The sequence below is a fragment of the Schistocerca piceifrons genome, chromosome 5 (assembly GCF_021461385.2).
Source record: "Schistocerca piceifrons isolate TAMUIC-IGC-003096 chromosome 5, iqSchPice1.1, whole genome shotgun sequence".
NCBI lineage: Eukaryota > Metazoa > Arthropoda > Insecta > Orthoptera > Acrididae > Schistocerca > Schistocerca piceifrons.
The window spans coordinates 322,799,051-322,813,395 of record NC_060142.1 but is presented as its reverse complement, the minus strand read 5'-3'; the positions used below and the strand labels follow the sequence as shown (position 1 = coordinate 322,813,395).

The 14,345-nt window shown below is 38.0% G+C and overlaps 2 protein-coding genes across 8 annotated transcripts in view; one reads left to right on the top strand and one right to left on the bottom strand.

Moving 5' to 3' along the window:
* Positions 1-413: 413 nt before the first annotated feature.
* On the top strand, positions 414-14,311 carry LOC124797808 (pyroglutamyl-peptidase 1). Of its 5 annotated transcripts, none has more exons than XM_047260827.1 (4): positions 414-512; positions 1,713-1,927; positions 10,045-10,277; positions 13,450-14,311. In XM_047260827.1, exons 2-4 carry the CDS (start codon positions 1,715-1,717, stop codon positions 13,631-13,633), a joined length of 630 nt encoding a protein of 209 aa, XP_047116783.1. In that variant the 5' UTR covers positions 414-512; positions 1,713-1,714; the 3' UTR covers positions 13,634-14,311. The 5 variants fall into 5 exon arrangements, with proteins under 5 accessions (XP_047116783.1, XP_047116779.1, XP_047116781.1 ...); XM_047260823.1 differs by lacking the exon at positions 414-512 and adding an exon at positions 1,021-1,153; XM_047260825.1 differs by lacking the exon at positions 414-512 and adding an exon at positions 1,267-1,395.
* Positions 13,827-14,345, bottom strand: part of LOC124797806 (integrator complex subunit 14) — a 78,158-nt gene continuing 77,639 nt past the window's right edge. For all 3 annotated transcript variants that reach the window (XM_047260821.1, XM_047260820.1, XM_047260822.1), the window contains one exon: positions 13,827-14,103. In XM_047260821.1, coding sequence (XP_047116777.1) covers positions 13,879-14,103 — 225 coding nt within the window. In that variant the 3' untranslated portion in view covers positions 13,827-13,878. The remainder of the gene's footprint in view (positions 14,104-14,345) is intronic.

The following is a 14,345-nucleotide window of genomic DNA, read 5'->3' as shown; positions in this document are numbered from 1 at the left end:
GTAAGCTGTAGTAACAATCTATAGACAGCTGATGTCCACCTTCCACAACCCAAAAGATTCATTACAGTAACTTTGAGTAAAAGATAAGCTATCGCTGTCACCTGAACAAATATTTTTCTATTTTTACGGTTCACAATCCACACCTAAAATTTCTGATAAAGATTTTGCCTTCATGTGGTTTCCAATAAACCTGCAGTTTCAGTACATAGATTCCGAACTGTATCCTGGTTATGATATTTTTTATGCTCGGGATGCCACAAACTCTGACTTTGACTAAACTTATCAATTTCTCGCAGCTCATGTTTCTTGTCGTGTCGGCTATTATGACCGAAAAAAAAACATATGAATTTCGCTGGTTGTTGTACGAAATATGTAGGCCATACGTTCGGACGATGAGGTCGGCTACATTGTGACCGCGCACGTAGTGGCGTACTGATTTGATACGACCGGCCGCCTTCGGCCGATGTAGGTCGTCGATGGATCCTCCGATATCGAGCCGCTGTGACCACATCGTAAGAAAACTAAGTTCACCGAATTGGGAGGGGGGGGGGGTTTCTTAGAGCGAGTTATTAAATTTATATCTTCTTTGTTCGTTCACTAGTGTCTGTTCACTGTACTGAGTAATAGTTACCCTGTCTTTTGTGCTGCCCTGTATACAATTACTGTACCGACAATCAAATACCTGCCAACTTTTGCCAGAACATCATTCTATGAGAATAATGTAATTCACTGCGTCATACGGTGCAATATAACACCAGAAGAAAATCGCTAGAATCAGTTTTCTAGATCAAACTAAACGTATTTCTAGTAAGTCATTTTGTCGCTGCGCAGGAATTTCTGAATATTCAAAATCAGTACCGTAATCGCTCTTTAAATGTATGCACTTTAACTAACGCAAGATGTTAGAAATATGTAGGCCTATATACTTTTTTATTTGTTGATACAATTTTGAGGCGCTTCTATAAAGAAAGACACGAAATGTCTGTTTTATGCGAGTATCATTTCGCGTGTGGGCCCCAGGCAGGTGACCAGTACCTACTTAGTCAACCAGAAAACATACCTACGCAATCAGCTATTACGTGCCGTATTTCTAAACCTGATCAGTGAAACGCCTAGGTTTATATGCTGCAAGTAGATATTCTCTGCTGACACGGTATGGAATTGTATAATATATTTCGGCACAAATAAATCGAAATATGTTATAACTTTATAAGCAGTCATTCTTCCTAGATTTAGTCCAATAATATTTATCGAAATGAAACAGAACTCATTTTCTCGCCGGTATTCAAGTGTAAGTTGGCAACATGTTGGAACTTATAAAGTGCACAATGTGATCTCGTGACAGGGATTATTGTTTATCGCGCTCATATGGATAGGTAAACCTGTGAATAATAGGTACCAGGTATTCTATTCGTAATATTACCCGTTATAATGTAAACAATAATTACAATACATACACACATACTTGCTTGCCCTACCTTGCCGCATGTTCTGTAGTTAAATCCGTTAGACGCACGTAAATGTGAATTTATTCCAGATTAGAAACATTGATTTAGCCTTTTCGTTATTCTTGCCAAGTCTTAAAGGACGATAGCCTACAAAAGACTTCAGTATAAACTTTTCAGCACTCACTATGATACTGGTACTCGTCAACCGTAAGTTGACATTTGTTTCCAAATTTTTGCAAATAATAGTGATCCAATTTTGTGCAGGTATGCCCGGAACCATTGAGGAATGTGTTGTTGTCACCGGTTTTGGGCCTTTTCAAGGCCACGACATCAATGCAAGCTGGGAGGCGGTGAAACTTTTGCCAGAACTAGAATCTGAGGAACAACTTGGAGTGAAACTGATAGTAATGAAGCTTCCTGTTGCGTACGAAGATGTTGTTAAAATGATCCCAGCAATTTGGACAGAACACAAACCAATGGTTCGTAAGTGATATGGTCATCGTTATAGAAGTTTTTGTATGGTGCTTTCAGGGTTAACTTTCGTTAGTAAGAGATTTAGCATTAAATAAGGGGAGCAAAGCCGTTTACTAGCTACTTCAAACGCAGGATCAATAATGTACTGATCTATTTTTGATACCTCTCTTGCAGACACTATATATACTGACAATAAATTATCTCCAGGTATTATCCTCACTAGTCTTGCATTTATACACTGACATAGGTAAACATAGATTTCTCCCAGTAACTATAATTGAAACAAATAGTTTTGGATTTACAGTCTTTCTGGTCTCATAGAATGTCCATCTGTGACTTACAAAACACTTACCTTACAGAAAACTTCCACTGCAATACTTTAGTAAATCAAAGCAGTTACCGAAATAATACTGAGAGAGATGGCACAGCGGTTAGCACACTGGACTCTCATTCGATAGGATGACAGGTCAAACCCAGTTTTCTGTGATTGCCCTATATCACTTCAGGCAAATGCCAGGACAGTTCCTTTGAAAGGGCGCTGCCAACTTCCTTCCCCATCCTTCCCTAATCTGATGGGACCAATGACCTCACTGTTTGGCCCAATCCCCTTTACGAACCAACCAACAAAAATAATATCTCAACAGTACACTATTGGCATCCAACAAAAATTGCGTCTTTTTCCTCATGTTATTATAAAAATGAAATGTCGTGTGGCTAGGGTCTCCCGTTGGGTAGTCCGGTCGCCGGGTGCAAGTCTTTTGAGTTGACGCCACTTCGGCGACTTGCACGTCAATGGGGATGAGATGATGATGATGATGATGATAAAGACAACACAACATCCAGTCCCTGAGTGGAGAAAGTCTCTGACCCAGCTGGGAATCAAACCTGGGCCCCTTAGCAGACCACACAGCTATTGGGGTGGACATGTTGTTCATGTCACTCACAGTGTTCTTTTTACACTGACCATATGCACAGAATACGAGGTGGATAAAACTCGGCACATTTTAAACATTTATCATTGCTAAAATATTTAAAAACACACAGCATCTTGCCCAAAAGGCCATATCCATATACATATTGCTTACTTATTTGTACCATGTAGCAAGCACCTGTAAGCAATATGTATATGGAAATGGCCTTTTAGACAAGATGCTGTGTTTTTTTAAATATTTTAGCAATGACAAATGTTTGTAATGTGCTGAGATTTTTTTAAAAATTGAATTTTCATATTGATCTCAGGACAGTGGCTGTGCTTTTTGAACGTGGCAGTTGCTGGCGTGTTTCAGTTCTCTGTTCTATGCCAGAACTATTGCTGGAAGTTCCTTATACTTTATGCCAGAAGATTATTGCATTTGAAAACTAGTGCTCTTTTTAAGTGACAGTTGGATCTACCATATAGCACATGATGGGGAGGACACATTTGCAAGCTACAATCACATTGAATCTTGACCAGTGAAACTGGAAGATAATGTGATTCACTATGCAACATCTGCATATGTAATTTTCATGCCTTTGTTAAAACATTTAAAAGTGACAGCCTTATATGGTAACTGTTGAATGTGGCAATTCCAATATTTGACAAAGAAATGATAAAATTGCTACAACTAATGCAGTATCTATTATATCTGTGTGTCAGTTTAATTATCTACATATACATCCATATTCCGCGAGCCACCTGACGGTGTGTGGCCGGAGGGTACCTACATGTTGCAGTTTGTTAGTGCATCTGTCAGAAATCTTATTTTCTGCAAGTTCCACTCGTTTGCAACCTCACAAGAAAATAGGGTGAAATCCTGCGAGTCAGAAGTCAGATTGTTAAAAAAAAAAAATGAGGCACATTACCTGTTTCTGGTCTGATGAAATATAACAGTTTGTAAGTGTAATAGCAATGCTTCTATTGTGTTGTAACTTGCTGGATGGAATACAAACAATGGAAAGAGTATAAGATAACCATCCACCATATAGTTGAGTCTTTGGTAGACAGGCATGTAATCAACATTCCACGTGTAGCTAAACTTTTGGGCAGCGTTCTTCCTTAGAACTAGAACTATAACACACACACACACACACACACACACACACACACACAAACTCTGTTGTCAGGATGCAGAGACCCAACTGATACTAAAAATATCTGACTATGTATGATGGAGGTGTTTCACAAACTGATTTCCTTCACTGAAATGTATTTGTTTTCTCTTTTTCATCACTCTAGAAGCCTGTGTCATTATCCTGTAACTGACAAGACAGTCACTGTAATTTTCTTCTTTTATATCACAGCCCATTCTTTTGTTCAAAATTTAGTAATCAGTATCAGCAACTGCTGGATTGCTCTTGTCATGTGAGTATTCATCTCAATGCATTAACTAAATTTCTTTTTGTTCATCAAACTATTTGTAAGCTTCCACCGAGTGATATAGAGCAGTGCTACGATATTTGACTCGCTTTCAGGATAGCAGTTCAGATCCTCATTAGGCCATCATGATGTAGGGTTCGGACATCATGATTTGGGTCTTCCATTGGCTCCCGAAACTGCTTAAGGAAAATGCTGGGATGGTTACTTTGATACAGAACTTGGCTGATTTTCTTCTGCAATCAGAACTTGTACTCCATCTGGGATAATGCGATGTTACACTCTAATCTTCCTCATTTCCTTTAAAAGCCCCCAATCTTTTTATAGCAGCATGTACTGCCACTAAAAGTAAGGGGGGAGGGGGGGGGGAGAGAGAGAGAGAGAGAGAGCTCAGGTAATACATAAGCTGACAAGAAAGAGATGATAACTGACATTATGCTGTTCTAAATCAAACAATGGAAAAAACAGGATTGGAATGTAACAGTATTATGAAAAGATAGTTGCTATTCACCATATAGTGGAGTTGCTGTTCTAAGATTCATCAAATTTATGAACCCAGTGGCAGTGGATGAACATCTTGTTAGAGATGCTTTACTGCACTCTATTGGAAAGTGAAAGCAGGGAAAATCTTGCTCAACCTCAAGGAAACTGAACACAGAAATGCTTTGAACAAGCAGTGGGGGGAATGCAGTTATCCATGGACAAAAACTTCAGCATCAGTCTCATTTCTTTTGTGTGAGGTTTTATAGGCAATACTTTCCAGCAGAGCATGAACACATCTGTGGTACATAGTTCATCCACTGACACTGAGTTGAGCAGTTTTCATGGAACTTTTCATATTGTGAGGACACACTTAAAAGATGAGAAATAGGCACATGCTTAACATACCATGACAAAGAATTCATTTTTATTGCAAGCGACCCTGTTGTACTTTTCCCCAGATCTTATACACAGTTGAACAGAATTTTTTTAAAAAATCAGCTACTTGTATGAGATAAAATACCAGATGGTAAAACTATTGGGTTGTGTTTAATGTTACAAAACAACATAACCACAGTTTTTCCTTTTGCTGTAAATAATTTGCCTCATAATTTTGTAAGCATTACTTTCTAAACTGATGGTTCAGAATTCAGACCTGTCAGCATCTTTCTTCTTGAATTAAAATTATTACATTCTTCTTGAAGTCTAAAGGTATGTCACATGTGTCATATAGAATAATTTAGTCATGGCTGGCTCTCCCAAAGATCTCAGTTATTCTGAGGGAAAGCCATCTACTCCAAGAGTCTGTTTCAACTTAGGTCTTTCACTGCTCTGTCAGATTCTTTTGTAGCGTCATATCTCCTGCCTCATCTAATTCCTCTTCCCTTTGTAAATTACTGCCTTTCAAGTTCATTTCCCTTCTACAGCTTTTCTGTATATGCTTTCCACTTTTCCCTTCATTGCTGAGCATGGTTGCCATTCGAGATCTAGATATTCAAACTGCTAAACAGCATCTATTTTACTCCCAGTTATACATGCTTCTATAGTCTTGCATTTGTATTGTAGGCCTAGCTTTTCCTGCTTTGCCATTTTGCATTTTCTGTCAACCTCATTTTTTAGATGCCTGCATTCCCTTTCACCTGCCTCATTTGTTGGATTTTCATACTTCCTCCTTTTGCCAATCAAATTCAATATCTTCTGTTATCCAGAGAATTTTAATAGACCTTTTTATGTGGTTGATCCTCTGTTGCCTTCTCTTACATCTCTCAAAGCTACCTATTCTTCTATTGTACTCTTTTGCCCTTTTTCAGTCCAACATTGTCCAATGCCCTTTCTGAAATCCTCAGTAACCCCTGTTTCTTTCAATCTATCCAGGTCCAATCTCTTCAGTTTCCTACCGCTTTGTAAATTCTTCAGTTTTATCCTTCAGTTCATAACCAATAAATTATTGTCAGAGTCCACATATGCCCCTGGAAAGATCTTACAGTTTAAAATCTGGTTCCAAAATCTCTGTTTTACCATTATGTAATCAATCTGGAATCTAGCAGTGTGTCTCCACGTCTCTTCCACATTTACAACATTTTTTTGTGTTTCTTGGAATTGCACCAGGCAGCTTCCTCTTTCATTCCCATCCTCCAGTCCATGTTCTATTATTTTTCCTACTCTTCCTACTACCAAATTTCAGTCACCCATCACAGTTAAATTTTCCTGTCCCTTAACTCTCTGTAGTATTTCTCTTATTTCATCATACATTTTTTTTCCCAATTTCCTTACTGTTGCTTAACTCTCTGTAGGATTTCTCTTATCTCATCATACTTTTTTTTTTTTTCAATTTTTCTTATCATTTACAGAACTAGTAGGAATATAAACTTGTGCTGCTATAGTGGTTGTTGACTTTGTTTCTATCTCAGCTACTATAATATCTTCACCAGGATGGCTACTCAAACTTGGGATAAAAATTTGTTGAGGATTCCAGTTGGGGAGTGGGAGGAGAGGGGGCAGCATACCACGATGACTTTTCTTTCCTCTCAGTTCAGCTATACCAGCCATAAGCAGTTTTTAAACATTGGTAATTTATATGGAATAATATTCATATAACAACACACTTTAAAATATTAAGTATTTTAAAATTAAGTATTTCCAAATGCCCACTCACACCTCAGCCGATTGGCCTGGACCGACGAGGGTGGCATGCTAGGGTAGTCTGGGCTGTTGTGTAAAGCCACTGTGCCAGGGTGGCGTAGGGGTAGCGCATCTTGCCTAGTGAGCAGGAGATCCGGGATTGAATCCCAGCCTTGGTGCAAACTTTCATTTGTCACTTCAAACGGCATATATACATAATAAACATTTGAGATTTGAAAAGGTCTCTAGAACCATATAATTTCATTTGACTCTCTTCTTGCTGATTAAAATCTCTTCTTTGATATTAGTGTTATGTGGCTGGCTCTGAGCACTATGGGACTTAACATCCATGGTCATCAGTCCCCTAGAACTTAGAACTACTTAGACCTAACTAACCTAAGGACAGCACACAACACCCAGCCATCACGAGGCAGAGAAAATCCCTGACCCCGCCGGGAATCGAACCCGGGAACCCGGGCGTGAGAAGCTAGAACGCTACCGCACGACCACGAGATGCGGGCTAGTGTTATGTTCCATGATACAAGTTGGTAGCGTTTTACAATACAGTGTTTCATCTCGCATCTTTTTTCATGTACATTTGACTCCAAATGAAAGAGAGAAAAAGTTGCAGTCAGCCGCATATGCATATGAATAACTAGAAATTTGCAAAATAATAAAGTATATAATGTTATGTAATTGCATGGTTAAAAAATCTACTCATCAAGCAGTGGCAGGTAAACACACACAAAAAGGATATTAAGTATGCGAGCTTTTGGAGCCAATGGCTCCTTCTTCTGGCAGAAGGGTTGAAGAGGAAGGATGAGGGGTGAAGAAAAAGGATTGGTGAGGTTTAGGGGAAGCGGTGGACTTCAGAAAGGTCACCCAGAACCCCAGGGTCTGGTAAGTCTCCCTAGATCTGCGATTCTGGTTGACTTTTTCCGAACTCTACCCTTTCTCCTTCACCCCTCTTCCTTCTCCTTCACCCTCCTGCTGGAAGAAGGGGCCATTGGCTCCAAAAGCTCGCATACGTAATACTTTTTATTTTTGTGTCTGCTGCAGCTGTTTGGCGAGTAGATTTTTTTATGTATCCAATTATATTTTCAAAAATTATTTTTGTTGAAGCATATAATTTGCTTACTTGCAGTAATTATTGTGGCAACTAATGGACATTGGAAAGTCTTAGTTGGAATAAAATCTGCTGTAAAAAGTAAAGCTAACTAAACACACACACACACACACACACACACACACACACACACAGTCACACTCTGATGCCCCTCTTTCCCATCACCTCTTCCTGTCTTTGCTCTTCTCACCCACACTCCATTTGATACAACCCCTCTCATTCCTGTCTCACAGCACCAGGATAAAGTAGCCCCTTCTCTCTCTCTCTCTCTCTCTCTCTCACTCATATGTGGGGGTGAGGGGAAGATTTTCACTGAAAGAGAGAGACTGACTCATTGTTACAGTTAAAATGTTGTTAGATTGGTCTGCACTTTGATGGTAAAATGTTAGCTAATATTGGCCACTTGTCACCAAGAATTTCAAAATGTTTTGTAATTATTCAAGATAAGGCAACTATCTTTCAACTTACACAGAGTCATACTTCGTTTTTTTCTCTGTACCTTCAAGACATCCTCTGATATTCCTTTGTGAAAGCTTTAGAATAACTGCTTCATAAAGCTGTAGCCTTTCCTCGTAAGATGAGATGGCCCTTTGGTCTGCTACTGTACCTGAAAGTGTGAGGCCCACAAAATTTCTTTTAGCCAACTGCTCAGCAGTTTGTATTTTACATGACAGTATCAGCTGGCTGCATCAATAACATTTTGTAGGACTTGCAGTTTGAGATACAAAAAAATTTGAAGAATATTTTGTTACAAAGATGGGTATGAGCAATGCCTACTAAGTATCTCTTTATCACATGTGATCTCATTTTATTATGTTTATGAGGATGTGCCATTTTCTTTGTTGTGCTGTTAACAATTTAGGGTTAGATAATTACTAATTTTGTTTGTGGGATTAGTCAATTAGTTTTAATTCTGTGTTAGCAGAACAAACAAACAATAACAAATTTTAATTTAAAAATATAATTTTTGAACTCAGTTATTTTTAATATCAGATTCATAACCCCTTAACCTACAACCATGTGCGAGACTAGTGGTTCGGTATTCGGGCCAAATGTGATTATCACAAACCTGGCTGGTGGTACATTGGTCAGGCAAAATGTAAATTGCATGGGCAAGGCCTTTTGTGCGTTGATCAGGTAAAGTTTGCACAAAGAATTAAAAAAAAGTAGTGAAACAATGTGGGTCTGCAAAAGATGCAAAGTTCCATCACATGTACCCATATGTTTTGAATGATAGAACACCCTTGAGGATTACTGCTTTGTGTTGTTGCATTTTTTAAAACTGCTATTTATGTTTAGAGGAATTGGATACAAATGGTATTGATTTATATTATATTGTATTGTTGTTGTTGTTGTTGTTGTGGTCTTCAGTCCTGAGACTGGTTTGATGCAGCTCTCCATGCTACTCTATCCTGTGCAAGCTTCTTCATCTCCCAGTACCTACTGCAACCTACATCCTTCTGAATCTGCTTAGTGTATTCATCTCTTGGTCTCCCCCTATGATTTTTACCCTCCACACTGCCCTCTAATACTAAATTGGTGATCCCTTATATTGTATTAATTGATGATAGATATTTTGTGGTATTTCTAACACTATTATTACATGAGATTAAGATTATGATTACGTATCAGGTATTTCACAAAATTAATCCAGCTGGATCTTACATATGTACTTACATTGCGTAAGTTGTGCATGATTGGTGGAACCAATTTGCCGAACGAAGAAATGGTTCGAAGGCCAGGCAGCAGTGTTTATATTTTGGGCCCGAGCCATTGGGACATAAATCATACGTTAAGGGGTTAAAATATAGCCATACTGAATGTTGATAACTCAGAAAATCTTCCTATCTATTATATCAGACCCATGAGATATTTTGTGCTTACTATAGTGTGGTATTCTCTTACTTCCAAATACTGCATAAGTAACACATTTCAAACTCAGAACATTTTTAAGGCATCAAGAATCTTAGCACCCACAGTCTTTTAGCTTCCAGCTGTTCACAGTGTTTATTTACTGATTGAACTTGTGGTATACATTACAGTTAGTTATCCATGTTGGTGTATCTGGTCTGGCAGACAAAATAACTCTTGAGAAAGTGGCACACAGATCAGGATACAAAAAAGCTGATATTTTTGGGCAGTTACCAGCAGAAGGCGAATGTTGCCTTGGTTGCAGCGATGAAGCTTGTTCCTCATTGGATGTTGAGCAGATATGCTGTAAACTGAATGAAAGCGAATGTGGACTTACTTCTTCTGTTTCATCAAATGCAGGAAGGTGAATTTGCATTTCTTTTTAATATTTCATTTACAAATGCATTAAAAGATTTTTTTTCTTAATTGCAGACACAAATATCATTGCAGTTGTAGACAGGAAACAAGTTCAAGACATGATAATGATGTGCTATCTACCACAGTGATCAGTTCTGAAAATTTAAGGTGTGTGTGTGTGTGTGTGTGTGTGTGTGTGTGTGTGTGTGTGTGTGTGTGTGTGTGTGTGAGAGAGAGAGAGAGAGAGAGAGAGAGAGAGAGAGAGAGCATGTGTGTGCGTGCCTGTGTTTATTATTATTATTATTATTATTATTTATTTATATATGAGATTGGTGCTTTGTTTTTGAGCTGAGTAGTTGTAATGTGTTTACTACTGAAATTGGAAAGATGTGTATTAAAAAGTATTTAGTGCTAGTTTCTCCGTGAACTCTGAGACCTGTATTAAGTTTCCTTTATGTGTGATGAAATACTGCATTTATGTTATCAAAAATTACTGGTATTTCCATCCCCCCTCCCCAACAGCCTGAGGGAGGGGGAGGAATATGAAAGTTTTGGATGATCATCTCTTATGGTTTAAACACTTATTTAAAATGTTTCTGGAACTCCTTTCATAATAGTGTCTTGACACATTAGTAGTGACATATGACTTAACATTCCGCAATTGGTAACATTTATTCAGTGACATATTGAAATGTCTGATTTTGGGCCATCTCTCTTAAATTTCCCAAATGTCATAAGGTGGTGCAAGCATGCTCAAAAAGTGATGAAGGGCATAGGTGTAGGAACTAAGAGAAGGTTTCACATAGGCTGAAACAGTGCTGCAAATGTGGGGAAAATGCTATCTTTCAAATTTCTGGTAAAGAAAGTACTAAGGTTAAGTGTGTAGTTTGGCTCCCACCATACACAAATAAGAGCAGAAGCATAGGTACATGAGAACAGTAATAGAAAATCCAGGATGGAATGTAACAATATTAGGGAAGGAAAGTTTCTACTCACCATATAGCGGAGATGTTCAGTCGCGATAGGCACAACAAAAAGGTTCACATAATTATAGCTTTCGGCCATGAAGGCCTTTTTCAGCAATAGATACACATACACACACACTCTCGCTAACACAACTTGCACACATGTCTGCTGTCTCAGAGAACAGTTGTCTGAGACAGCAGACGTGTGTGCAAGTTGCATTTGCGTACGCGTGTGCGTGTGTGTGTGTTTGTGTGTCTGTTGCTGACAAAGGCCTTAATGACCGAAAGCTATAATTGTGTGAATCTTTTTGTTGTGCCTATCGCGACTCAGCATCTCTGCTATATGGTGTGTAGCAACTTTCCTTTCCTAATATTGATAACAGTAATAAAAAAATGTTTTTTCTAGTCTTACTGTTCGATCTTGACCATAGGGCATGGAAGAACATAACAAAAGGGTACATACTTGACACCTCAAATGAACAAAAGCTAGTGCCATTGAAGTTAAATAATTATATTTGCTAGAACATTTACATTATTTAAAAATTTACTGGTACTTTAAACTGAGTTGACTACTACAGTGAGTGCTTAGTGATAAACATGAAATCACAAGTTGTGCCCTTCCCTTCTGTTGTTGCATTACAGCTGTTCAAGAAAAAAATTGTGCTATGACCGATGGCAAGATTGTGAAACTGGAACAGGCTCTTTGAGCATATTGTCAGGCAATTGGCAAATCATGGCTGATCAGGACACAAACAGTGAAATGAGCGACAACATCCACTAATGAAGACCATGAGTAATAGATAGCCCCATAAACAAGAATCTGAATGTAGCATCTCAACATATGAACATATGCTCCTTTTCAGAGTGCAAACACACATATAGAAACCATAGCTACAATGTCTCTGAGCTACGGCCGAAATCACAGTAGTCATGATGCTGAGGTGAATGTGCAGGATATGGAATGGGCAGAAGAGAGGATAAGAATATCACACCAAAGAAAGTTCCTCCTTGTAGGCAGAAGTTTGCCTCTGTATCCTCACAACATGCTACTATCCCTGCATACACAAAGATGAGTTATCTCTGATGCTGCCCCCCCCCCCCCCCCCCCCAAAAAAACATCTCTATCTCTATACCATGTTCACTCTGCTAGTGTCACAAGTAAGGCTACTGTTCATACCAGTCTGACCATAGTCCTGAGATAGTGTAAAGTGTTTGTCTATGCATATGCATGTCCCTCAACACCTCCAGTATATAGTGTCCAGATATCTCTGCACATTACAAGAAAAAAATTTTCTGAAGGAGATTTGAAAAATTAACTTACACAGTAATACTTCCTACTTCATCTTTGATGCAACAATTTGGTGTCGAAGAAACAAAAGTTAGACTTAAGTTCTTTGTGCATGTATCTAATTTCAAAGGACTAAAAGGGGATTTTTTTATAATATTCTCAATTTAAAGACCATTACCATTAAGAGTGGCTGTAACATTGTAAAAGAATGTTGCCCTAATTATCTACAATTTGCCTTATTTTTAACCTTTGTGATATTAAGTTATTGTCAGATTTATGGTTTTAGAAAAAAATCCTACTTGCCAAAAAGCAGCTAGGCACAGACACAAAAAAGTTGATACACTCTCAAAGTCAGAGGTCAATCAACAGGAAAGGAAAGGAAAGGAAAGGAAAGGAAAGAAAAGGGTTGAGAAAGCAATATTATTCTAACACACACAGAAAATACAATCGCACAGCATACACTTAAGCCTGCTAGCCTTGGCACCTACTTCATCATGTATACAATGTTTTTCTCCCTTGTAGTATTTTACAAATAGAAACTTCCCTTATAGCAGATACTTGGTACCAACCGACCAACTATATTCATCTCATTTATATACTGTAGCCACACACTTCTGTTACCTGTTGTTAGCATTTCATTATTGATTTTCCTCTGAACCTGTCGTGCTCTTCCTTTCACAATATCCAAGATGAAGAAGTATTATCTAACCTGGATTATTTTGTTTCTGCCAACTCTATCTCCTCTGTTTACAAAAGTCAATACTTATATCTACAACACCCTTTTTTTCCTCTTTTGCCTGGGTCTATGTCAGCTGGTGAGTATTTTCTACTTTTTTTGTGATTTTAATTTTTGTGTATGCTTCAGTGTCAAGTGTTTATGTAAAGCTCAGTTACATAAATCCTAAGTTTTTAATTTTCTTTTCCAGGTATCTGTGCGAGTTCACGTACTATTCCTCATTAAGTATTGATAATTCTCGAACACTGTTTATTCATGTACCTGATTTAAATAAGCCTTACTCAGCACTAGAGCTTGCCAGAGGAATAAAACAAATAATAAGTATCATTCTTAATGACATTCGTGGCACAGATCAAACCACAAATCATCTGTAGATGATACATTCAAAATTCAGAGCATCATTTTAAATAACCAAGGATGTTTAAGCATAATAAGATCATCATCACATTGAAACTAAATTATATCTATGGTTGCTGGAATGATCAGTAGATGCAAAGGGGTTATTCTTTCCAAGATCTGATGCCCACATTCTGTTAAGAGAATGGATATTCATTTATGAACAGTTACTGATATTTAAAAAAATATATTTGGTGGGACTTCACATATCACAAAGGTAGAGTTATTCACAAATTTGGAATTTTGTTAACAGAGGTGTCACATTGAACTTGATATCACGACAGTAAGGCCTGCGTAAAACTCCCGCTGCATGTGTAAGTTGCAATGCACAATCTGGATGGGCACCTCCAGGGAGTAGAGTGCACTCCCTCTCGAATATTGCTGCTAAACCATCCAGCAGTTCAATAAATCCAAATGATATTGCAGCTCTTTTCAACCTGTTTAACTCCTGCAACAGTTAAAGAAGTATTAATTGCCTGAAAGAATATGCTTACTACCAGTGCACAGTGCAGTCAATAACATGTTAGCACATCAAAGTCTTAACAAAGTTCCAATTATTTTTCTGGGATATGATAATATGTATTTTAAAGTGTGAGAATTTTATCATGCATTCTCTTTGAGAAAAATATTGAAATAAATTTTAAATGTTGCCTATATTGTCTGCTATTTAAATAAAATGCACAAAACTAA

Coding starts and splice junctions, on each gene's coding strand:
- LOC124797808 (XM_047260827.1), top strand. CDS start 1,715: ATGCCCGGAACCATTGAGGAATGTGTTGTTGTCACCGGTTTTGGGCCT. Junction 1,928..10,044: donor GGACAGAACACAAACCAATG/GTTCGTAAGTGA, acceptor TATACATTACAG/TTAGTTATCCATGTTGGTGT. Junction 10,278..13,449: donor GTTTCATCAAATGCAGGAAG/GTGAATTTGCAT, acceptor TTTCTTTTCCAG/GTATCTGTGCGAGTTCACGT.